The following is a 25,617-nucleotide window of genomic DNA, read 5'->3' on the forward strand; positions in this document are numbered from 1 at the left end:
CCCCCCCGGAGGGCGCCCTCTGCCGGCGGGAGGCGGCGGCGCGGGGCAGCACCACGGACAGCGCCGGGACCCCGCCAAGGTGGCACCGACCCCGTGGGGTGGCACCGACCCTGTGAGGTGCCAACGACCCCGCCAAAGTGACACTGACCCCGTGGGGTGGCACCGACCCCGTGGGGTGGCACCGACCCTGTGAGGTGCCAACGACCCCGCCAAAGTGACACTGACCCCGTGGGGTGGCACCGACCCCGCCAAGGTGGCACCGACCCCGTGGGGTGGCACCGACCCTGTGAAGTGCCAACGACCCCGCCAAAGTGGCACCGACCCCGTGCCCGTGTCACCCATCCTATGAGATGCCATCATGCCCGTGCCAGTGTCACTGACCCCGAGCCGGTGCCACCGGCCCCGTGCCACTGGCAGCCCTCTTCGTGAAACTGTCACTGGCGCTGTGCAAGTGCGGTCATTTTCGTGCCAGTGCCACCGACCCCCTGCCCAGGGTCTCTCCCCGTGCAAGTATGATCATTCCTGTGCCAGTGTCACTGCCCCACGCCCGTGTCACCAGCCCAGTGCAAATGTCGCTCTCCCTGTGGCAATGTGACCGTTCTCGTGCAAACGCCACCGGTCCCATGCAATGGCACTGTCCCCATCAAACAGCCCTGGTGCAAATGTGACCCGGCCCTGTGCAAACACAATGACGTGCAAGTACGTCCCTGGCGCAAAAGGGACCCTCGTGCAAATGTCACCGTCCCCGTGCAAGCACAGCCCGGTGCAGGTGTGACCCGTCCCCGTGCAAACACAGCCCGGTGCAGGTGTGACCCGTCCCCGTGCAAGCACAGCCCGGTGCAGGTGTGACCCGTCCCCGTGCAAACACAGCCCGGTGCAAACACAGCCGCAGCCAAGCACAGCCCCGTGCAGGTGTGACCCGTCCCCATGCAAGGTGTGACCCCGGTGTCCCCGTGCCAATGCGACATTGCCACCTGTCCCCGTGCAAACGCGACCCTTCCCCGTGCACCCCCTGGGCCGCTGCGTGACCCCGCTGGGCTGGGGGCGACCCTGGGGGGCTCCCCCATGGCTCCCCACACCCCCCACATCCACGGGGGGTCTGTCCCGGGAGGGTGGGGGGAGCACCGGGGGGAGATGTTCTAAATGTGGGGGCCAGCCCCCAGGCCCGGAGCGTTTCCCCCCCATCCCCTCCCCCGGTACCGGCAGCGCTGAAGGTCACGGGCGGACGGACCCCCCGGTGCTGCGGCGGGGATGAGGGGACATCCCCAGAGGGGGGTCTCCGGGGGGACAGCGGTGCCCGGTCCCCGCAGGGCGGCACTTACCGGGGGCGGCGGGGCCGGGCGGTCCCGGAGCGGGGCCGGTACCGAGCGGAGCCGAGCGGGGCCCCGGCGCTCGCTGCCACCGCGCAGCGTCACGTGCGGCGGGGCGGGGCGGCCCCTCCGGGGGCGGTGGGACCGGGAACCGGTACCGGGAACCGGGGACCGTACCGGGAACGGCCACGGGCACCGGGAGCTGACCACCGGCCACGGGCACCGGGACAACGGCACCGGGAACTGAGATCCGGAACTGGGGATCCCCCCTCCATCCCTGATGTCACCCCGGCACCGCCTGGGTGTCCCCTCCTTCCCCAGCGCCCCGGGCCCCGCAGGGCGGGGGACCCCCCAAACGTCGCCCCGGGACCCATCTCCATCCCCCCGCCCGCGGCTGGCCCCCGGGGACGGCTCTGCCCATCACCCACATCTCCCCCAGATTCGGCTCACGGGGCTGCCCCCCGGCTCTCCCCGGGACCCAGAGCTGGCTCCCCCGTCCCCCTCTTCCCACCCCTGGCTCCCGGCAGACCCCGCTCAGCCGTAGCCCCCCTCCCCGGTACTCAGGGACCCCCATCTCCGTCCCCGGTGCCCAAGCCCCTCCTATCCTACCTCTGCATCCCTAGTGCCCCAGGACCCCTCCCATCCATAATTCCCCATTCCTGGTACCCAGAGTAGCCCCCAGCCTTAACCCCTCCTCTCCCACACCCAGGGTGGCCCCCATCCCTACCTAGGACCCCCACCCATAGCCCCCCACACCTACAGCCCTGCCCCAGCTCCCACCCTGTCCCCTCTAACTCCCATCTCCAGTACCCAGGCCCCTCCGGTCCCTCCCTGGCACCCAGAGCCCCCCATGCCCCAAGGCCTCTCCCCCCACCTCCAGCACCCATTTGTCTCCCCCAGGGGCTCAGAGGGAGACCCTGGCTCGGAGGGCCCCAAGGAGGGGCAGGGACCCCCCCCAGGGACACACCAGGTGGGGACAGGGGTCGATGTGACAGGGCCAGGGCCACCAAATGCTGTGCCCAAGCTCCATAAAACCTATACCCTCCCTATGCCAGGGAGGGGGGATTCCTCTCCAGGGGGGTCCCTCTTGCTCCCAGCCCACCCCGCAGCGCCCACATTCCTTTTTGGGACAGCTCCAAGTGGGATTTATGGGATAATCACCTCCACCTTGCTCCAACACCCTCGGCCCACGTGTCTGCACTGTAACGAGGCTGCCACAGCTCCAATGACAACTTTAATCCGATAATATTTGCAAATAACAGACAAAACAGGAATGGGGCTCTGGCTCACACCTTGCATCTGCGTCCTCTGCCACAGCCCTGGAACACCCCACGGGATCCCTTCCCACAACAGTGTAAGCTCAAGGAAGAGAATTTTTTATATATAACATTAAAAAAATTAACAGCAACTTGAAAAGATGGAATTTCCAAGGAATATGTACACAAGCGAGTGCTTCAGGTTGGGAAGAAAAGCCTCCTGTGGCTTTGGCATGGAATTTGCCATGTCTATACCTTGGGAAAGACTCCATGGGTTCAAACTGCCCCAAAATATCACTTTTTAGGAAATTCAGAGCCCCTCAAATGCTGCTGCTTCACACCCAAACCCATCAGGGACAAGGGAGGAAGGTGCTGGAATTCTTCACATAAAACACTGGAAATCAAAACTAGTAGGATTTTGGGCATGGAATTTTGGCCCACATCCTCTTCTTGCAGCCCAAATTCCTGCAAACCTTGAAAAAATAAAACTGATGCGATCTCTGCATTGTATTTTTCTGCAGAAACAAAGGAAAAGGTTGGAAAGGAAGAGGATCTTTAATAAAAAGATCCCTTGGCAGTGCCCAGTGTGGATCCGTCTGGAAGTGGGATACTATTTCCTGCTAAATATTAATGGGGAGAAAAGTTTTCTGGGAGGTGTTAAAAAAAGGAAAAAGAAAAAAAATAATTAGTGCATTGCTGAAAAATGAGGAGAGAGGAGTAACAAAACCTCTTCCCATGGGAAACTCAGCACCCACCCGCACCCCCTGGCCAGCTCCGACTGCCCTGAGCCAGGAACACTCCCAGCAGCGCCAGACTGGAGGAAAATGTTCTTGAGAGTCATTAAAATATCCCAAATTTCTAAAAAAACCCACAGTTCCCAGAGCCCAGGTGGTTACTGGATTGTCCAAGGTGTGGAAGTGACGGCGGAAGGATGCGGAGAGGGGGCGGCTCCCAGCCCCTGGCAGGGCTTGGGAGGCAGATCCCAGCTTCCATTTTGGGTTAAGAAAATGAAGTTTTGTTGTCTGAAAGCGCTAGAGACATTCCTCACGAAGTCACAATTCCTTCCATGCTGGACTGAAAGCGTGAGAGTGGATCAAAGACAGGATTATCCTAAAGAGTGACTGCAGAGGGATCAGGATGGGCTGGATCTCCTGCATCACCACCCCGCTGCGGCCGGGCCGGGGGACACGAGGGCTGCCCCTCATCCCACACACCAACTGCTGCTCAACTTCCCAACCTTCCTGTTCTTTTTTAAATAAACCCAGGAACGCTGTCCTGAAGCAGGATGTCCTTCAGTGCAATCTGCTTTGACATAAGGCATTTGTTTTGTTTTTTGGGGAGCAAACGTCTCACGATGGATTTTTGCCTTCTGGAAGAGTCAAAAAGTACTGTATCCACCTGTTTTTATTCTTTTAATGCCCTACCATGTGACAAATCCTCTTCCCTTCTGGTCGCTCCTCTTGGAAAACCATCAGTGGCCAAGTAAACCAGTCCCTGGGAAGGAAAGACACCACCAGCAGATGAGGAGGGAAGTGGGATGGGGGTGGGATTCATGTGAGGGGATACAAAGGGGGCAAAACACCTGGACTCACCTTTAAATCCCTCTTCAGGCATACAAACTGGGATGGAAAGGGAAGGCAGGCATTAGAAGTGGCTCTGAGGATTCCAAGCCTCTGTCAGGAAGTGTCACAATCCCCATTTTCCACCTCCCCAGCCCCAGCCCTTCCCCACTCCCTCACCTTGCATAACGTCGTCCATGGCCGCGTAGTCCGCGATGGGCTCGTCGGCCTGGGAAGGACAGGGAGCAGGAATTAACCAGCACAGGGACCTGGGCATCACAGCCCTGCTCAGGAGGAGCAGGGAACAGCTCTGCTGCCCAAACACTGGGAACGCCATGCAAGGACTCACTCCCTGATTTAGCTGTGTTTTGGGCTGGTACCCGCAGATCTCAGCAGCTGTATCAGCTACAAAGCACTCTTGGAAATAAAAGAAGGGGGGTTTTCTCCTCCAAAACAAAGATAAAAAGGATTTACCTCCTCCAAAAGAAATAAAATTAATGATACTCCTCCTCCAAAACAAGAACAATGAGGATTTTCCTCCCCTAACCCGAAAACATTAGGGCTTTTCCTCCTCCAAAACAAAAGAAAAGGATTTTCCTCCTCCAGAACAAAAAGCCAAAACAAAAAACCCCCCAAACACCCAAGGATATTCCTCCTCTGAAACAAAATAAGGATTTTTCTTCTCCAAAACAAAAAACAATAAGGATTTTCCTCCCGTAAGACAAAAAAATTAAGGATTCTCCTCCTCCTCCAAGGAGCTCCCCGAGGAGCTGGCTCCATGTGACTCCATCTCCACCCCCAAGCCCACTCGGGATCCCTCCCCTGGTACCTTGAGCAGGATGACAGACTCGGGGATGACTCCCAGGCTGCCCAGCGTGGCCGTGTCATTGCTCAGGATCTTCCCTTCCAGGGACAGGTTCTGGTCGAAGGGGGCCACGGAGAAGGCGTGCATGATCTGGGGACACACGGACACCTCACCCCGGAGCTGCGGCTCCTCCCGCCCCTGCACCCATGCCCAGCTCCTGGGGCAGTCAGACCCTTCCCCTCCGCCCCCTCACTCCTCCTTTTGTGTTTTTTTGCCTCACTCCTGGCAGGAGAGCCGGCCTCACCTGGATTTTCAGCTCTTTCAGGGTCTGGTTGGCTGACACGAGCAGCGCTTTCTCCCCCCGGACCTTCCGGTGCCGTGTGCTTCTCCTGATTCCCTGTTTTTGGTAAGTGATGTAGCTCTGGTGGGACAGCTTCTGGCGTTTCGTGCCACCATTGGCCTGGAGACGAGGCAAAAAACGAGATCGAGTTGTTTGGGGATACACACAACCTTCCCAGATTCCAGAGTGTTTTGGGCCAACTGGTCATGCGAGGGAAGGCAGGAAGTGATGGAAAACCCCTTGGAAAGCCAATTGAAGCATGCAAGTGTGGAGATGACCAAAGGATTTGCCTTCAAACCTCAGTTCCTAGTCCTAATGCCAACGTGGGGCAGATTTCCATGCGCACATGAATCCCTATCCATTGTTAATCTCTCCAAACCCAGCACTGGTGTGGTCTGACCACTCAAATGGCAATTTGAGACACTTTTCTGCTGCCAGTGAGATGCAGAGGAGGAGGGTGGTGATCCCATCATGCTGACTCAAGAGGACGATACAAAAATCAAGGAACCTGATGGGATTTTTCATCTCTACCTGGTTAAAATCGGGATCTTGCTCCCCCTCTGGCTTGTTTTCCTCCCTCTCCTCTTCAGCTTCCGAGCTGCTCACGTTCAGCTCTGGAGCCGCGTCCTTCATTACCTGGAGTCATAAAAATCATTCTCCGTAACCAACAGCATCCACAAGGCCTGTCCCAGCATGGCAAACAGCTCCCGGAGACCTCTGGGTGCCACCTCCATCCAGAGAGCCCGGGAATAACCCTGGGAGCTGCTCCATGAGCTCTGCAAAGGCTCCTCCACCCTCCCCAGCTGTGTGGAACCTCAGTGGGATTCAGCTCTGGAATCCCCCTCTGTGGAATTGCAGGTGCTTCCTGCCCTCCTTTCCAGGCAAAGCAAAGTCCCCCGAGCCCCTTTACTGATTCCTTTCCCATCAGCTGGCTGATCCAAGTGTATTACAAAAGCCTCAACATGGAGAAAGTATTTTTTGTGAATTAAGACATTTATCCGCCCCTGCAGCACCATTACTTATGGGGCTGGAGGTTGTAAGCAAATGAAATCTAAATAATTTACACAAATACAAAAATAAAAAGGTTGTTCAGGCCAGTGAAAGTCACTCCAGGCATAGATCTGCCTGGATGTAAATTCCCAGCTATGCTGTAGCTGGAACTGGGCTTTGCAGGAGCCCAGGAGATGTGGATGCCAAGAGCTCTCTTCTCCATCAACGTATTTGCAATTAATGATGCAATTCCAGCTCCCAAACATTCCCCAGAGCCCTCTGAATTCCAGCAGTGCCACCCTACAATGACTTTATCTGGATCAGGCTTCCCTCTGCAGCAACATTCACCCCAAGGAAGAACCAGGTGGTGCAGAGGAGGGAGGAAAAGGGGTGAGGGGCTGGGAAACACTCCCTGATTTTGCAAAGCCAGCAGGAAGGGCACAGTGGTTCCCAGTGCTGCTGAAAGTGATCCAGGCCAGCATTCCTGCTGCTTCCCATCCTGCTGAGGCTGCCCTGTTACTGGGGGATCTCGTGGGCACGTTCTCACCCCCTCTCTCCAGCTCCAGCTGCTCCATAAAGAATAGCTCCCTGTTTTTCTGCCAACCCCACGTGTGAGCACAGTCCTGTCCAGTGCCAGAAAAATACAACACCCAACCCTCTCGTGCAGCAGAGCCAAGAGGGATTCAGGCTGGGGATTCAGGCTGAAAGCCCGTGGCTGAGGGCTCCAGACGGTGCTGCGTGATCCACATCTCACATCCAAGGCAGGAGCCCATCCAGCCTCCAGCTCCCTGTGGTTCCCCAGGCTCCAGCGCCTCCCTGGGATTGGCAGGGAGGTGGAAATCAAGGAAAGGCCAAAAAAACCCACCCCACACTCAAAAGGTGCAGAGATTGTTTTCATCTGAACTTGCCCACCCTTGGCTCCCTTCTTAAGAGCCTTAAGGAGTGGGGGGTTACCAGAACCAGCTTTGGGTACTTGGAAAACCAGTTCTAGAGCTGATGCTGACACTTAAGACCAGTAAAAGCAAAATTCACAGCTTCAGGGGATCCTGAGAACCATCTCCAAGTTCATTGTCTCACCAGCACTGAGGAGAAGAGCTCATTTCTATCCAGGAATTAAAATGTCACTTCAGCAAGAAGAAAGGAAATGACAAATATTGGAGGGGGAGGAGAGCAGGTACAGCCTAGGGACACAGCTAAGACAGAGAAAACAGCTGGGAGCATCCCTGAAAACACAGATGATTTGGTTTGGCAAAAGGCAGCCTCGAGGAGATGGAGTTTTCAGAGCCAGAATGTCCCAATTTGCTGGCTTTGCCAGAGCTGCCTGGAGCTGCAGAGCTGGGGATTTCTGCCCTCACCACCACCATGGAACAGCAGGATCCCCGCCAGTCCTGGGGACATGGGAGCTGTGACAGCCCCTCAGGGCATTCCTGGAGCCTGGCTGAGCAGGGATGGGGGACAGTCCCTACCTTTTTGTTGTCCACCACTTTGTGGATGTAGATGGTGGCCTGGGTGTACTCGCGCAGGTCCCGCTGCTGCTGGCACAGGAGCCCTTCCCGGCACTCGGGGCACAGCTCTGGGGACACACCAAGGGACAAAACATCTCACTGCTCCAGCTCCTCAGAGGCCCCAGTGCAGGGCCCCTCGCTGCTAACCACATTCAATCCCACAGTGGTTTGGGCTGGAAGAGACCTTTGGGATCTCATCCACCCCTGCCAGGGGCAGGGACACCTTCCACTATCCCAGATTGCTCCAGGCCTTGGACACTTCCAGGGATAGGGCAGCCAGGGATGGGCACCCTGTGCCAGGGCCTTCCCACCCTCACAGCCAAGAATTTCTCTGCAATACCCCATCAAACCCTGCCCTCTGGCAGTGGGAGCCATTCCCTGTGTCCTCTCCCCCCAGGCCCTCATCCCACATCCCTCTCCAGCTCTCCTGGAGCTCCTTTATGCCCTGGAAGGGGCTCTGAGGTCTGCCTGGAGCCTTCTCTTCTCCAGACTGAACACCCCCAGCTCCCCCAGCCTGGCTCCAGAGCAGAGGGGTCCTGCCCTTGGAGCACCTCCGTGGGCTCCTCTGGACTTGCTCCAGTTGCTCCACATCTTCCTGTGCTTAAGACTCCAGAGCTGGACACGGCATTGCAGGGGGGACCCTGCCAAGCTCTGAGTTCCCCAGTGCCCCCCTTGGAGTGAGGTTTCTAGCCCCAGGAGCCCTTCCCAGGAGCAGGGGTCACTCACGGGGCTCGGAGGCGTAGCGGGCGCCCTCGGGGCCGGCCCCGGCTGCCTGTGTCCGGGTGATTTTGATGACGTGATCCACAACAAAGAGTTTTTGGATCCTCTCCCACTCGCTGGGCCATATCAGAGCTATACTGTGCAAAGGAACAGGCAGGTGCTTTATGACATTGGAAAAGCCAAGCCCTAAACTCATAAAAAATCCCTCCCTCTTTGGCTTGTTGGTCTGTCAATGAAAGAAAAACTGCAAAATCTGTCCAAAACCCAGCTACACGGGAGGGCCTGCACAGCCAGATAACAGCAGCCTGTGATTAGTGACACTTGTGCTCCCGTCGTGCCGGAGGGAGGGATGGAGGAGGAAAGGAGTGGAAGATCTCCTACTTTTAGTGCTGCATCACTGCAGAAGCAAGGCTGTGGAGCATGAAGTCCAGCCCTGCAGCCATCACTCCGGGGGGGAAGGCTCACGGAAAGCAAATTGTAAGGAAGCAGAATGTTTCTGCATTCTGGCCAAATCCAGAGTGGTTATTGTCAGGAACAAACCAAGCTGAAGGAAGCTCTATTTTCCTGACCCAGCATCCTTGGGCAGTTTAAGTCTTGCCTTGCAGGAAGGCTGAGGTGGCTCAGAGAAAGCCTTGGTGTTAATTTTAGGGGAAAGGATTACTCCTCATCTTGCTGTGGCTCAGCAGCACGAGCATTCCTTTGGGAACGTTCTCCCGAGGCTCCTGGCAAAAGGAAAGTGTGTGAAGGGAAGGAACTCACTGTTTGGAGTCTTCTTTGGTCATGGAAGCAAAGGTGAACATGAGCCCCCCGTGGGGACAGAGCAGGACACTGTTTGCTATGGAGGACACGGGGCTGCAGCGCGTCGGCCTCCTGCAAAAGGGAAGAGGTTTGGAAAGCTGCATCAGGTTATCCCACCAAAACCCCCACAATTCTTCAGGAAGACAGGAAAAAATCACAGGTGAGTATTTACACAAGGCATTCCAACAAGGAATAGTAACTGCTAGTGATGAGGAAATCAGATCTGCGTTCCTCTGCGGTGCAGAATGACTCTGACCAGCAGAGATTTCCATCTCCAGCCCGAGCGGTGACCTTTGGGATACAGCTCCAGACAGATGAAAAAACTAATCAGGTTACCAGCTAATCTGACCATCTGGTTAACACACAGCAAACAAGGAAATTCAGTGTCTTACACCGCATTACAATTGATACAAGTCCTGCAAAAATCAGCTTCATTGTTTCCACGAGCTCACTGTGCTGCAAGTCAGAAGCAAAATATTATCTACAGCCCCCAAAATAAGAGATAAAAAGCACCAAAACCCTCCAGCCAAGTTACCTGACAAATTTCCTCCATTCTTCTACAAAGAACTGCGAAACAATATACAGCTCATCCGTCTCCTGGGGGAAAAGAGGAGGGAAAAGGATCTTTTTAATGAACCCAACAATGACTGTTCGGTTTTTCGGCAGCGCTCGCTCCCTTCGAGACCTCAGTGCTGCTTTACCATGACAACTCCATCCAAGTGGGCTGTGAAAGCCAAGCAAAATAATTTGGGATCAGGTACTAAGCACTACCATTGCTAATCTTGTGTTTATTACGAAGTTGCTTGAGCTTTTGATCCAATTACTTTTGATTCTGCATTTCCCCGGAGCAGCCAGGACTCCCCAGCGCTGCTCCTCCTGCTGGTGCTCAGGGTTTGAAGCTGGTGAATCCCTCACTCCCACAGGCGTGGGGTGAGACCACCCCAACATCCCTCAATTGCTTCCAACGTCAAAATCCACAAGTTTTTCCTTTTGGCAGCAGCAGAGATACCAAACCACAGCTGTGCACCAAATGAGACAGCGTTTTTGGGATAATCTGTGGGTTTTTGTCCCAGTCTTCCTTTAAATGGTTTGCTCCTGGACAAGAAACCACCCAGCCCCCAAGAGCTGTGTGACAAAATTACTTCCATGCTCTCCTTTATCCTCACCCCTTTCCTAAAGACAGAATTAAGGGCTTGTTCCATCTTTCTGTAGGAAAACTCAGCACACCTGAGGAATATATATAGGCACACTTTTTAATTTCCCTTAATCTCTTGATTTCTGCTTGTTTTCCTCCCCAAACCTCAACTTCTTTGGATCAGGAGAACTCCAAAGGCTTAAGGGGAAGATCCTCAGCTCTGTTCTATCAGGCTCCCTCAGGAAATTAAAAGAGAAAGGAGGATAAAAAGGGAAAGAAGGATCTAACCCTGCTGGTGGAGACCCTTCTATGTCTGACCCACAGTGATGAGCTCCAACTTTCTCCAGCTCCAAAAGCAAATCCAACCAGATACAACCTTAACTACCACTGGCAGGACCTGGAGCTCTCCAGCTCAGCATGAAAGGAAAGCTCCTTTTAAACCATTTTGGGTCTCCTTGGTTCTGAGCCATCTCTGTTGCCTCAGTTTTTATTCCCAGCTGGAACAGTGAGGGATGGAGGCAGACACCTGCCAATGCACCTTGGCAGGATTGTAGAGTCAGCCATTAATCAGCACCACGAGACTCCCAGGAGCCAAGGACTGGAGCCAACAGCTCGTTCTGAGCACCTCAAACCCCCAAGAATTCCTGGAGAAGCTGCTAGGAGAGTTTGCACAGCCACCGCTGCTCTTTGCAGGGCTTCAGCGTTTTGGGAAGCCCTCTGAGCTTTTGGGACAGAGGATGATGCTGGAGCACACCTGAATTTCGCCCAAGCAGCAGCAAAAGGTGGTGGTGGGGCAAAGTTCAGGTGTGTTCCAGCATCCTCCTGCAGGAGAAGGCTGATGGAGAGCTGTGGGAAGTGGCTGCGCTGTTTCCTCCTCCCAGGAACAGATACAACCATGACAGCAACACTGTCACTGTTATCTCCCTGACTGAGGGCCAGCTCCCTTGGCACATCAGCCACTCCTGTGGCTCTTCAGGGCTTTGTGCGAGCACAGCTAATCCAGGGAAGTCACACCTCAGCAAACACACGTGAGAGCTCTGCTGGCACACACTGAGTGAACGGCTCTGGAATGGTTTGGGATCTCCTTCCACCCCCTGCCATGGACAGGGACACCTTCCACTATCCCAGGTGCTCCAAGCCCATCCAACCTGGCCCTGCACACTTCCAGGGATGGGACAGCCACAGCTTCTCTGGGCAGGAGAGGGATTAAAACCAACAAAACCTCTCCCAAGCGTGGCTGTGTCCCCTGATCCCCCTCCTTCCCTACCTGAGGCCAGCTGCCCAGGCAAGGCCTGCATTTATCATGGAACAGGTTCTGGAGAGAAGTCTTCTGCTCGCTGGCCATCATCTTATGCAGAGCTTCATTTTCCTCCCCTTCACGCTCCAAAATCTGCAGGAAACAGTTAATTACATCCCAGCTCCCATTGCCAGCTGCTACCAAAGGTGACTTTATTCTCCTCCACGGCACAGGGTTGTGTTAAAAAGGAAAACCAGAAATACAGCCAGTATTTACAGTCAACAAAAGGGGAGTATTTGGCAAATACCTTGCACTGGGAACAGCACTCTTTGTTATTTGGGAATTCGGGGGCTTTTGGAAAATATTGCTTGAGTTTCTCCCAGGCTTCCTTGGAAACCACCCTCCGCTCGTTTTCAGAGATGCACAGGTCACCTGCAGGGAGAGAATCAAGGAAAGGCTTTGATCACAACATGCTCAGGAATGTTTTGCAGCCCTTGATTGAAGAGATTACAAGGAACAAATGTGGGGAAGAAATCCACACATTTATCAGCCAAGACCACGTCAGCAAAACCCAGTAAAGTCACCTTCAACTCCTTCCTTGCTTCCTTTAGAGAATAATAATATGACTTTAATTTATAAAAATGCTCTTTAGATTTCCAAGATCATGGCCTAAGCAGCTGATCAAACACAAGTAGGGATGTGGGGAAAAGCCAGAGGTCACAGGGCTACTGTTTTCTGATCCTGGCTATCCACAGCTACATCCTCCTCATGGTGACACCATTGCTGAGCCCCAGGATAACAACCCCGTGTCCCATGAAACCAGGTGCCTTCCACATCCTTGAAAACCCCAAACTCCCACTGCAGAATCTCAATACAGTTTCATGTGCCCTACCCAAGCACCTAAAAATGTGGAAAGGACAGATTTTGCATCCTAAATCTGCTCTGGGGAATAACTGGACATGAAGATACCAAGCAAGATTTACCAGCTACCCCCCAGAACTCTTTTATTTATCCATCAGGATTATTTATCCTGATATCAGGATTATCTATCCTGATGCTCAGGCAGCTCCAAGACCCCAAGAAGGATTTGCAGGAGCCATTTGTGCCTGCTGTCTCAGGGGTGGAAGCAGGAGGCACACTCAGGCACTGGGACACCGCGTGCACAAGGACGACACGTGCTGGCCGGATAAACAAGGCTTGGAAAAACGGGAGAAGGCTCTGGGATCTGACCAGCTGCCCACTCACAAGGCTGCTGATGGCCAAGGGGAAAACACAACCACATCTCCCTTGGAGACAGCAGCTGGAAGTCCCTGTGCAGGGAGGAACACGGGGAGCAGCCGTTGCGACACCGGGATGTGAATTGGATTTGGGAATATCCGAGTCGCCGTGCCTCGGCAGGGACTGCACCAGCAAGAGGGAAGGAAAACAGCAACTGTGGTGTCCAAAGGGCACAATCCCTTATTATCTGCTTTTCTATAGCCTGGAGAGCTGCAGAGAGAGGAGAGGGAGAGGAACTCCCTCCTCCCCACCCTCCAGCAGCTCTTTAACATGACAAGCAGCTCCTCAGGCCCACGGACTCCCTCCAGCTGAGTCTGGAATTTGGCCAGCCCTGAAGAGGAAAAAATAGCAATGCTCCCCTCCTGCTTTTCCTCTAATAAACAAAGGTCAGGCCTCGGTGCAGCACTTGGCCACTTGAGCTTCATCCAATGAGGCCAAATGGCTCCGGAGGCTGGCCCAGGATGCTGCCCAGAGCCAGCAAGGATGGGGAAAAAAAGGAGTTTGTACAAATAAGAGCCTTGACACCACATGATTAATGAAAACAGATTAATACAGTGAGTGAAAGAGGTGGAAAAATCAGCTCTGGGTCTGCAGGGCACAAGTGTTTTGCCATCTGGAAGATGAACCCAACTACTGCTGACCCTGCTTCCCACTCCCACCATCCAGGGACATGTTTTGGGCACAGACATCAAAGAAGGCTTAACTTGGTATCTGGAAAAAATTCCCTGGGATCAGGCAGCTACTGGAGAGCGAGGAATTGCAGCAGGGATGCAAAGGGAGCTGTGAAGGGAACGCCCGGGTGGCATTCCTGGAGGCCAGCCAGCCCTCCCAGATCCAGCACTGCCTTTTCCAGAGCCTACCATGGAGGCAGGAACCTCCTCCACCACAAAATTAAGGCCGTAGGAACAAGAGTACAGATTTGCTGATCCACTGCAGAGGGAGTTTTTCAAGGTGGAAAGCTTGTTTTCCATGAGTAATCAGAGGTTAACTCAAGACAACAAAACCTGCCCTGCCAGCAGCCCCCTTATTTAGTATTATTTATTCTGCTATGACCCTAAGTCACAGATCAACCAGCAATTTAACACCATACATTTTCCAAAGGCCTATTGGCCTATTTTTTATCGTGTCTGGCTCCCTAAATGTTCCATCCCCATGCTCCATGCTTTTATTGAACAGCAGCAGCCTCGAGGCAAAGGGAAATGCAGCGTTCAAGGCACTGAGTAACAGCTAAAATCGTGACAAAGTGCTTAAACACTCTGCTTGAAAATGAGATTTCCCAAGCCTTACTCCAGGTTCTTGACTACCCCTGATGACAGGAGATGTGTGGCTAATTGATGCCATTTTTCCTTCTGTTTGAGATAAGATGGAGCCTCCCCACAAACTGATGCCTACAAACAGGAGCTTAAGTAAAACTGGTTTTTATGGCTGGGAACACAAGCTTTATAAAGTGAGATTAAAACAACAGGGTAGCCAAGGATGCAGCTAATGAGGCATCACTTTCAAAACAACTGATAGGAGGTCAAAACCTTAAGTAAACAGACACCAAAGCACAGCAGGTTGGGAAATCGATATCCAGGAGTGGTCCTGGCCCAGGTGCTGGGTGAGTGCTCCTGTTTTAATGTAAACCAGGATACTAAACAGATACTCTCAGCTCCCACCTGGACTGATTTACATCACCTCTTCCTCTCTTACTGCTTTTAGAGCTTCCAAATGGCTGCAGAGCTTTTCCCATGCAAGGATGGGAAGCTCAGCATCTGACAGCTCTGACTGGCCTAGAGAGTTTGCCTGCAAGGAAAACTTTTGAGGCAAGAAACACCAGGAAAATGAGAATTAAGCACACTTAATTGTGTGACTCCTCAAGCTGGCCACAGTTGGAGCAAAGGCTACAAGGTTAATGTGTGCAGCAGTGGGCAACAACGGAGATATTCAGCTCCATCCCCCGGAGAGACTCACCATGTGGGCAAACGATGTCTTCATTAAAATTTAACTCCTCTTCCTCCTCCCTCTTCTCTTCATTTGATTCATCTAATTAAAAAAAATAATAGTACAAGAAGATTGCACAGAGTTCCTCTCCCAAGGAAAAAAAATCTTACAGGGAAAGGAGCACGGTCGCCTTTCAAATTACAGCAAACCCCCTCACCCAAGGGAAAATTTGGAAGGAAATTTGTTATTCTCCGATGTCTCGGCCTCTGGGCAGGCGGGATTACAGCCCCCAGGTCACGTAGGAGGGCTTTGAAGTGCATGGAGCACAAGCCAGGCCTTTGTGAGATTACAAAGGATGCATTTGTTAGGGCTGGAACACCACGGGGGTTCCCTGCTCCCAGACATCTTCGAGTTTAACCTAAACACAAGCCTAGGTAAGAGCAAAAGGAGCAGAATTCCTGGCAAAATTCCTGATCTAAACCAGATGCTGCCTGACAAACTGAGGGGGAGCCTGCCAGGGGGCTGACAAGCCCTACATCAATCTCTAAATTAGTTAAAGTCAAGCGTTGGCCACTGAATGGAGCATCACCAAGACAATGACGTGTCAGCAAGAGCCTCTAACTTGGCTTGTGAGTAATTCAAATGCACTACTGGGAGTTGCAACCTGTTGTGAATCAGTCACCCCGAGGAACGATGAGTGGTAACTCAGAAATGCCCTTTTCTCCACTAGTGCTCCTCCTCATCAGGGGGGCTGAGGTGCCCTCCAGTCCAAGATCAATGCCCTGAGCCATCATTCCCCACTTTCATTCCAACAAGCTTCTTACACAGTTCAAAGAAGCTCAAGAAAATACGATTTTCAAACATTTAAAGAGCAGAAGGCAAATAAAACCTCCATCTATTCTCATGATATGGGCACAGAATGGAGTGCAATTCATTATTTTTGTTCCCAGGCTGTGTTTTCCCAGTGCTGCTGCATCAGCTGTGCTGTTTTATACCTCAACCTTCACAATAAACATCATCATCATCCCATCCCCAAGGTAATTTTCACGTTTCTTCCTTCCCTGTGCCCTCTCATTCAGAAAAAAATGGATAAAAAGATCATGTGTCTGGGGTGGTAATTTCACACAGCTTTGTAAAACCACTTATCACCTCATCTCTCTCTCCAGCATGAAGATCACCCCACACTTTTCAAGTTTAGCAAAGAAAAAGCTCCTGAAATGAAGGCCTTTTAAAATTCGATTTATTATCCTTTCCTCCCTACCCATACAAGGGGAACAAAACAGCTACAGAAACCTCTGACGTGTTTTTTGTCAGGAGGGATCAGGCAGAGCTGGTGGCTCTCTACAGCAGCAGAAATTAGTAGGAAATCAGGAGTAAATACCTTTGTTTTGTGCATTTCCATTCATTTTTCCATTACTGTGCTCTGCATCTTCATCTTGCTCATTTAACTGCTCCAGAGCCAGCTGACGCCAGCTCCTCAAGGACGCTTTGCCAACCCAAAACCCGTCGTTCCTGCAGGGAGACAACAGCACTGGTACCCCAAAAGCACAGCTCCCTTCTCCAGAGCCCAAACAGGGAAATCTTTAGGAAAAAGCTGTTTAAGCTCTTCTAAAAAAAGCATCTTTGACAGCATCTGGGACTTCCATACCCCTTGACTGTCATCTTCAGCAGGTTGGTCACGGTTTTGTAGTCCTCGTTCAGCTGGTTCTTCAGCCGCAGGATTCGACACCTCTCCACCACACAGTCCTTGCAAAGTGCTTTGACTGGGGAGGGGGGAAAAGAAACACAGGTTTTTAAACCATTAATTGCATGATTTATTGCATAGGTAATTTCCTGCTGGTTTGAAGGCCCTTAGACAGGTGTGTGCCAACTATCCTGCCTAAGAATGGGTGATTTCATGTGTAAATGAGGAAATCCTGGGCGTTACAGCCACATCAGGCCACGTTTGAAGCTTAAGGAAGCACAAAATACTTCAAATAAGCAGTGATCTGTTCCACTGCTTCACAGGTCTGCTCTCACAGCTCCTGGTATCCACAGCCTGCAGTCACAGGGAGCCAGGGCAGCCCAGCACCCAGGCACAGGAGGCAGGAAATGCCAGGAAAACAAACACCTGTATTGTGACACTTTGCCAGTTCAACCTAGAAAATCCACCCTCCTGCAAGGCTGCCCTGGACCAAGGCAGTGGAAATCCTCTAGCTGGGTGTGCACTTAGATCTACATGCTGGCATCCTGGAGAAAGGGAAGCAGAATGTCCATCCATCGTTTTACCCATCCCTCCCTCCCTGCCAGCCATACTCAACCCACAACCCTTCAGGCAATCTTCCACTTGACTAATAAACCTTGCCCTGTTTTTCCCCACAAAGGCTGCCTGCGTCACAAGCAGTTTCTTCCCTACAAGCTCCCAGTAGGAGCTGAGCTAATTTGGTCTCAGTGGGAGTTACTGAGCAACTTCCTAAAAGGAATGAAACCTGGGGCTTGATGAAGGGATGTCCAAAGCCTGGAGGGGCTGGGCTGACCCTGAAAAGCAGAATGTGTGGTAGATGCTTCAACAGGAGCAGGCTAACAGGTAAGTGCTTCCTTGGATGAGGTGACAGACAGGAAAGGATATTTTTGGCCTGAATACTCCATGAAACCCAGCCCACACAGGAGCTGTGGGTGCTCAGAAAATAATTGTCAAGAGTTTGGAGTGTTGCATGTGCAAGTTTTATTTTCTAGAATCGCCTTCAAACCTTCCAAGTATTATGTTTCCTAAGCCAAGTGCCCCATTCCTCCACAGCAATTCCTCCAGGAACAGCCCTTCCCTGAGCAGAGCCCAGGGCCAAAGCAGACCCTGCAATCACCCTAAATGAGTTTGGGAAATGGTAACAGAATTAAGTGGTATTAAAAAAATCCCCTGGAAATAAGGCAGCACTAAAGCCATGCACTGAAATGAAGTTAGGATAAAGAATGCCTCAAAACAGGGCTGGGATCAGAACAAGGCTCCAAACCACATGCCAGGAGGTGACTTGGAGAGGATGTTACCGTTGAGCCGGGGCCCTCCTCCGTATCGCCGGTAGAAGAAGTCGGCCACGTATTCCGATATCCTCTTCATCAGGGATATTTTATCAGGATGGAGTTTGCCATGGGAGCACAGGCAGGCTGTGTTATCAATAGGTTTGGGAGGAGTGGACTCATCCAGCCACTTCTGCAGCCATTCCAGAGAGATGAAGTCGTAGGGGGAACCTGGGAGGGGAGAAACCACAAAGAGAAACAAGACCATACATGTCAGCTCCAACACCAGGTGGTATTTTATAATTACTCTTAAAAATTAACAGGCAATCACTGTTGATTAAATCTCTGAGGTACAAGTTTTCAAAGGTCTGATCCAGCTACTCCCACCCCATTCTGATCTAAGTGTCACAGATTTGGAAGACAGGAGCTACATGAGACTGTAGCAGACCATTTTGATATGAAGATGTGCAGATCATTTTGGATTCAGCAATCAATATGCAACAGCTCCAAAGAGGAATGGGAGTGCTTTCAAACCTTTTGGGGATTATTGGAGTGCAGTCGAGGAAAAGGGAAGGTTTTGCTATCATCCATCAAGGGACTGATATAATATTTAAATAATGATCATGCATTACAGGCTTTTTCTACAACAGAGAGAGTTCACTGGGGTAATTTGAAAATTAAAGGCAACATCAGCAGAGATTAAATCAGTGTTCCCCCTGTCCTTTCAGCAAACAAATATTCAGTGTCTCTTACAATTTTAGGTGAGAAAATTCTAAAATTTACAGTACAAATGGAAACTTGCTTAGGTTTTTTGCTGAAGCAGTGCAGCAGGCTTGCCCTTGTTTGCTGAAAAAGAAATACACAGTCGAGGTTCAGGAGCAGGTCAGTGCTTGTATGAGCAGGTTGGGGTGAAACCCCTGCATCTCAATACTGAGGCACAATATCACTACAGAACTCTTCAGTGGATGACTGGGAAATTAGGAAGAAATTAGGAAAAATTCAAACCCATTCTGTGCTGCCACAAGGGCAGCTCTGAAACCGTGGGGAAATGCGCCCATTGGTGACATTTATAACTGAGCAAAAATCCTTTACGTTTCCTGGGAGGGAGCAACAGAGAAGCAAGAGGAAAATACAGAAGACAGGAAAACATTGTGTCTCCAGCTTGCACTGGAGCTCTGTGAAGCCTCTTTTCCTCCACAGCCTCAATCCACGGTGTTTTCATCTTACGCAATGCCCGCCGCAGCCGTGACCTCCAGAGAATTGCATCGCTGTCAGAACCGGTTTGCTAGTTTGGGATGAAACTGCCTCCCCCAGAAAGGAGGGTTTTCTGGGGCAGGCTCCACAAAGCTGGCAGAAAACGTGTCTGCACAGCTGCAGAGAGAGCCCCGAGCTCCACAGAGATAGGACCTGGAGCAGTGCTGGAATGACGCTGCCTCCAGCTGTGCTGGAAGTGCTGTACCCATGATGTGCCAACAGCAGGCAGAGGGTGCCTCAGGGCAAAGTTTGGTCCTGTCATCCCTAAATTGGGGCAGAAGAGCTTCACCTGCACTTGTAAAAATACTATTTTTTGAGATTTATTCCTCTGTCATATCAGAACTGCCGAGAGCAAACTCTTCTGTTCCTGCTGAGGAAAAGCACACTGGAACTGTGCTGCTGCTCCTTTTCACGGGTGACTCAGGGCAGGTTCATCCCTCCAGCACAACTCTGATCTCAAGTGACATCTGAGTGCTGCTCAGGCTCACGAGGAGCTGTGACACCTTCCTGCTCCAGAGTTAAGCACCTGCATTCCCAAACTGGAGAAGCAGATGTTTACAGGAACAGGAGTTTGCTGTTGGGCTACTCCAATCTCATGGTGGACTCTGAGCATCCAATAATAAAAGCTGAAGAGTAAATTCTCTTACAGGCCACACATTTAAACCCACTTTGAAGTCTTCAATTGTAATTATTCTGCCATTTTTAGGAGAGGCACATAGTAAAGACAAATTCCCTGGGCTGGATGGATAGAGCAAGTTTTGTGGGAGACGGGTGAGAAAAACAAGGTGGGAAATAAAACTCAAGTGTGCTGAGGCAACAATACATAAGGAGAACAAGAAAAAGCTTAACCTCAGTCTCCCTACAAAACTGAGACATGGAGCAGTGAAGCACTGGCAGGGATGGATCCAGTAATCTTCTGCTGGAGGTCAGACATTCTCTTAGCCTGTTACCTGCTGATGAATCGGGCTCACCAGCTCCCAAACCTGCTGTGAGCTGGCAATTTGGGAGCAGGCAGTTATTCCGCCTCGATGATCCTAACGAGCTGAGCTGCTCACCAGGCAGAAGAAAAGAGTCACAAAGCATGAGGCTGACGGATGGGGAAGGAGCAGGAGGGAATTAGCGATGCCAGAGGCCATGAGAATGAGCAAAGAAAGGAGAAAAATAGGTTAAGGCAGGAAAAGCAGCAAGGGAAAACAAATGTAAGCATGCATGAAGCTCTCCCCTTGCAGAGGGCTGCGGGAATGCTTTCCAGCAAGGCCACAGGAGTTGGGAGTTAGTCACAAATCATTCCTAAGCTTAACAGCTCTACTACAGCAATACTCCACAATGTCTTACAGACCAGCTTCGGCGGGTAACCTTTGGTAGAGCTCCTTCACCTCCTCGTGCTTGATCTTGCCTCTGGCCACGCTCTGTTTGCGCATCTCGGCCATTTCGTTGCACCACTCCTCAAACTTGCAGTTATCCCGTTCTACCAGCTCCTGCAGAAAAGCTGGGAAAGAAAAAAAAAAAACCCAGGAATTGAAGGGAAAATGCCAGCTATGTTAATTACCATGGGTTATCTGGGGACAACAAACCTAAAAATTCCCTCCCGAAGCCTTGCTGGGCGAGGTCTTCCCCCAAGCCAAGCACGTGGACATTGCTCTCTCTGATACTGAGGGCTGCAGATGATTAAATGCAAAGTTTTGCACCCAAGAAAATAATTTACTTGGGGTTAGTTGCAATGTTAAGTGCAGCTCCTTTTTCCTTCCCCACCATTCCCGGGGGAAACAAAAGCTCTTCACCCTCTGGATACACCTGAAGCCTGTCACGACCTGCGATCCAGCATGCTGCAAACCCAAGGGCAAAGAGCCCTCAGGAGATGGGAGATTAGCCAGGGCAGATCAACAGAAAGGTGAAGGAAATGGGGATTTTTGCTGCCACTGATGGAAAAACCCCAAACAAACCAAACCTCAGCAGGGAAAAAAGAAGATAAACTACTTCCCTCAGAGGGCTGGTGCGAGGGAGCAGTGGGGGAAGAAGCTCTGCTTATCTGAGGCCTTTTCCTATTTAGAATTATTCTGAAGAGCTAAAATAGCTGCAAAAAGGTTAATTCTTGACCAAAATATCCACCTTGGGAGAATATCCAGTATTACAAAATAACCAGCCTGACCTCCTTGAGATCAGAGCCAAGTTACGTCTCTCCACTGTCCCGGAAAAGCCGCTTTTTAACAGCATCAAAGCAAAATGCCTCAAATTTACAGTTCCATGAAACCTCCCCACAACCGCAGAGCTCGACTGCTGCCCTTCACTCCCTGTTCCCTGGCAGGATTCCACGGGAAACAAAGGCAACCGCGGGGCTGTGCAGGAATTTGGAGCTGGGTGGGGAGGTTTTTGTTGAGTTATTGTTTTGGGCAGAGGGGTAGGAGGAAAGGGAGAGCAAGAAAGCTCAGGAAATAGGCTGAAAATACAGATCCAGGCAGGAATTAGTGCTAATTCCTGAAGTTTTGTCTTGGAGGGTGTGTTTTAAACAGGGGGGGCTTGGGAAAGGTTTGGGGTGTTATTAGGGGGGAATAAGGTGTATGATTTACCCCCTCTGCAGAGATCCAAAAGGATCTGCCACCTCTGCTGTCCCCGCTCCACAGAAAATGAGGGAAGGGCGAACACACCTCAGCACCAGGGGCCTAATTAGTATTTCTAATCAAGGAGCAGCTGAACAGGAAACACTAAACGCACAGGCAAAGCCCACAGGGAGTTCTGGCACCCCCATAATTCTAAAGCACAACACGAAGGCACTTGGCCCAAATTCCCACTGGGGGCTCGGAGCCTCTTTCTTTTCGTGTCATTTACTCCTGATGTGGCAGAGCTGAAGCAGTCACAGAGGGAACCTGACATCTGTCAGGATTATTCACCTCCTCGTGTGTTGCTGATGACATTTAACCACACTGCTCTCCTGCACCTTTGGGATCCAAGCAGGATCACAGTGGTGAATCCCAGCAGGATGATCTCTCTCCTCCTGACCCCTTCCCAGCCTGACCAGCTGGGTAACAGAGCAGTGTCTGACTGGGCACATGGGAGGCTGTTTAATGTTAATTAAGTGCTGGGAAAACCCAGGGGTTTCACTGCTCAACACACCAAGGTGCCAGACAGCACCTTTGGGGCTCATGGCAAACAGTCAAAAATCATGGAATCCTGGAGTGGGTTGAGAGGAACCTTGAAGATAATTTTTTTTTTCACCTAGGGACACCATCCACTATCCTGAGTTGCTTCAATCCCCATCCAAACTGGCCTTGGACACTTCCAGGGGCATCCACAGCTTCTCTGGGCATCCTGTGCCAGGGCCTCACCACCCTAACAGCCAGGAATTCCTTCCCAATATCCCATCTGACCCTGCCCTCTGGCAGTGGGAAGCCATTCCCTCTTGTCCTGGCACTCCATCTCTTGTCCCAATTCCCTCTCCAGCTCTCTTGGAGACCCTTTAGGCACTGGAAGGGGCTTGAAGATCTCCCTGGGGAGATCTCCAGCCTGGGGCCTTCTCCAGCTCTCCCAGCCTGGAACCACAGCAAAAGGGCTCCAGGAACTTCCTAGCCCTAAATGGGACTTCAAGCAAAATTCCGACTCCTGGCCCACTTGGAGCGTTGCAGGGACTCACCTGGCACCTGGACAGTGAGGGATGGACAAGCAGAACCCCAGGACTCACCTGGACAGTCAGGGATGGACAAGCAGGACCCCAAGGACTCACCTGGACAGTGAGGGATGGACAAGCAGGACCCCAGGACTCACCTGGCACCTGGACAGTGGGGAATGGCTGAGAGGACCCCAGGACTCACCTGGCACCTGCACAGTGAGGGATTTCTCACGGGCCTGCAGCCTGTACACCAGCATGTAGGCGTTGCGGGAGCAGTGCGTGCCCTTCCCGCACTTGGGCTTACGGGTCTGGGATTTCGATGGCTCCGCTGTGGGAACAGAAGGCACAGCCTCAGCAACACACGAGCTCCTTCCCTGATCCTCCATCAACGGGATGAGTTTGCCACCCAGCCAGCTTCCCTGTGCCAGGCATCTCTGCCAAGCACTGGGCTTGGCACGACTCAAAATTGTATCCCAAAGAAAGCCCCAAATCTCTCCAGCCTTTCTGGGTAAATCAAAGGGACTAAATTTAGGAGCCTGTTCTGAACCTCCCTTCTCAAGAGCCTTTCTTCTCTCCCCAGTGGAACTTCTCTGAGCCAAAAGCCACTCTTGGAAAAACATCCTTTCTCCCTTTTGCCTCTTGTTCTGCTGTCCTGACTCCAAAGAAAAGAGTCAAATCCTCAGGGAAGAAAATCGTATTTACAGGTGATTGTGGATATGAAGAAAACACAGCAAAGTTTTTAGGAAGCCAAGACCCATGGAAAGGTTTGTTTTTGAGCAGCTGCTGGGGGATGTAAAGTTGTGTTGCAAGAGCTGCTGTTTCCAGATGGATTCTCAGGCAAGGAAAACACTTATCTACAGCTGCAGCTTCAAAAATCAAACCGTTTAAAATAAAGAAAAAAATTAAAGCAACAATGTTCTATAAATTGAACTCTAAGTGGGCCATTGAACGATTAAGTTTCTTTCCCCCAAATTCTGAAAAAATTCACGTGCCTTCCCCCCCACACCATCCAGGGGACTTCCCAGACTCTATTTATTTGCATTTAATCCAAGAATTTTCTGAATTGTTCCCATCTGCATGGCCAAGACTCTCTCCCCCACAGACCTTCAGTTTATGTTACTGACCTTCTCCTGCTGTTACATGTATTTGTAACAAAAAAAGGCCTCAGTTTTGCCTGGAACAGGCAAATTACATCAAAACTTGATACAAATATTGAGCTCTCAGCCATAAGAGCCTCCTAAACACACTTCACTTCTATTCTCCAAACAGTCTTGAATTGAAATATAAGAAATAACATTTACTTGCAGTTAAGCATGCGACTTTATAAAATTGAGGTCCTTGAATTGAAATATAAGAAATAAGAACATTTACTTGCAGTTAAGCATGCGACTTTATAAAATTGAGGTCACAGCAGTTTACTTGCATCTCATTTGTTGGACTGGCTGAGTGGGGAGGGTAAAAACAAAGGCTGAGCTGCCCCGGGTGCTGCTGAGGGCTCAGTTTCCCTGTGCACCGCTAGATGTCCGGCCAGCTCCAGCATGGGCCGGCCCCGAGCACAGGGAGCCAAGGGGAGTGGGACAGAGCTGCTGGCACAGGCAGGATCATGGAATCACTAAGGCTGGAAAAGCCCTCCAAGATGATCAAAGCCAACCATTAACCCAGCACTGCCAGCTCCACCACTAACCCATGTCCCCAAGTGCCACGTTCACACACTTTTTGAACACCTCCAAGGGATGGTGACTCTATCATTGCCCTGGGCAGCCTCCTCCAATGCCTGACTACACCTTCCATGAAGGATTTTTCCCAATATCCAAACTAAATCTCCCCTGGCCCAGCCTGAGGCCATTCCCTGTCCTTCTGTCCCTGACCCCCCGCAGCTGTCCCCTCCTGGCAGGAGCTGTGCAGAGCCAGAAGGGCTCCCCTGAGCCTCCTCTTCTCCAGGCTGAGCCCTGCCCCCCAGCTCCTTCAACTGCTCCTCAAAAGTTCTCCAGACTCTTGTCCTTGTGCTCCAGACCCTTCCTCAGCTCCACTTCCCATCTCTGGACACATTCCAGCACCTCAAGAAGCATCGTGCAGGTGAGAACAAGGAAATGGATGAAGGCTGATGCTCCATTACACCAAACCAAGGGAGCACTTAAATCTGCAGGGCTTTTTTTCTCTGAAGATGCTTTAAAGAAAAACAACATTCCCTAAATTCTAACCACAGCAAAGCATCCTGGTGGGTAACAATTCCTGGGAATAGATTGCTTGCACTGCAAGTGAATTTCTACATAATTTCCCTGTTTTTTCCTGCTGTGAGCACCTGCACTACAGAACACTGAGTCACTACGAAACCATTTCAACTCCAAATGAGCTGCTCTTATTTATTGACTGCAGAGTAAGAAATCCACAGGTCCAGTCTCAGCCCAAGCTTTCCAAGAAATTCAGTCCAGGAACACAGTGATATGGGCAGCATACAATGAGCCAGTAAAACAGAAAAGCACCAAGGAAAAAGCTCAGAGTAAAAAAGCAGTTTTAGCTTCCAAGTTGTTATTTGGATCAAAATCTTTTTTACTGCCTCCAAGTAAAACACCTCAGTGGAAACAGAACCATAATGTGTTAAGGAAACTGAAAGCATTCTCCTTATCTGTTCCAAGGAAGCGGCACCCGCCTGTTGCCCCCTGATAGGAACCCGCTGCCCGTGTTATCAGCGTCTTATCTGCCATGTGGCAGCCAGAGAAATACTAGAGCAGCTGATCATGAGGTGTAAACATTCACACGGGGCTGAAACGAAGCAAATCTGGCTGCAATCACCAGGATTGCTGTTTCCCACGTTCCTCTGAGCCATGACAGCCCGTTCTGGGGAGGAGCACGAGGCTGCATCTGGGGACGCTTGTGGTAGAAAGTTATTTTAAAAGGGCACTCACAACTGA

At 51.4% G+C, this 25,617-nt stretch overlaps 1 protein-coding gene across 13 annotated transcripts in view; it reads right to left on the reverse strand.

Annotated features, from left to right (window-relative positions):
- Positions 1-2,531: 2,531 nt before the first annotated feature.
- USP48 (ubiquitin specific peptidase 48) overlaps positions 2,532-25,617 on the reverse strand; it is a 30,993-nt gene continuing 7,907 nt past the window's right edge. For 4 of the 13 annotated variants that reach the window (XM_041419437.1, XM_041419436.1, XM_041419446.1 and 1 more), the window contains 17 exons: positions 22,908-23,033; positions 20,441-20,590; positions 17,878-18,078; positions 16,505-16,619; positions 16,238-16,368; positions 14,887-14,958; positions 11,963-12,087; positions 11,686-11,808; positions 9,819-9,880; positions 9,245-9,355; positions 8,492-8,622; positions 7,727-7,833; positions 5,802-5,906; positions 5,235-5,390; positions 4,955-5,080; positions 4,306-4,354; positions 2,532-4,185 (listed from right to left, as the gene is read on the reverse strand). In XM_041419437.1, the coding sequence (XP_041275371.1) occupies positions 3,971-4,185; positions 4,306-4,354; positions 4,955-5,080; positions 5,235-5,390; positions 5,802-5,906; positions 7,727-7,833; positions 8,492-8,622; positions 9,245-9,355; positions 9,819-9,880; positions 11,686-11,808; positions 11,963-12,087; positions 14,887-14,958; positions 16,238-16,368; positions 16,505-16,619; positions 17,878-18,078; positions 20,441-20,590; positions 22,908-23,033 (2,105 nt within the window). In that variant the 3' untranslated portion in view covers positions 2,532-3,970. The other 9 variants (XM_041419439.1, XM_041419440.1, XM_041419438.1 and 6 more) reach the window with 8 other exon arrangements.

Source organism: Onychostruthus taczanowskii, unplaced genomic scaffold, assembly GCF_017590055.1.
Source record: "Onychostruthus taczanowskii isolate IOZ18803 unplaced genomic scaffold, ASM1759005v1 scaffold61, whole genome shotgun sequence".
In the NCBI taxonomy this organism is placed as follows: domain Eukaryota; kingdom Metazoa; phylum Chordata; class Aves; order Passeriformes; family Passeridae; genus Onychostruthus; species Onychostruthus taczanowskii.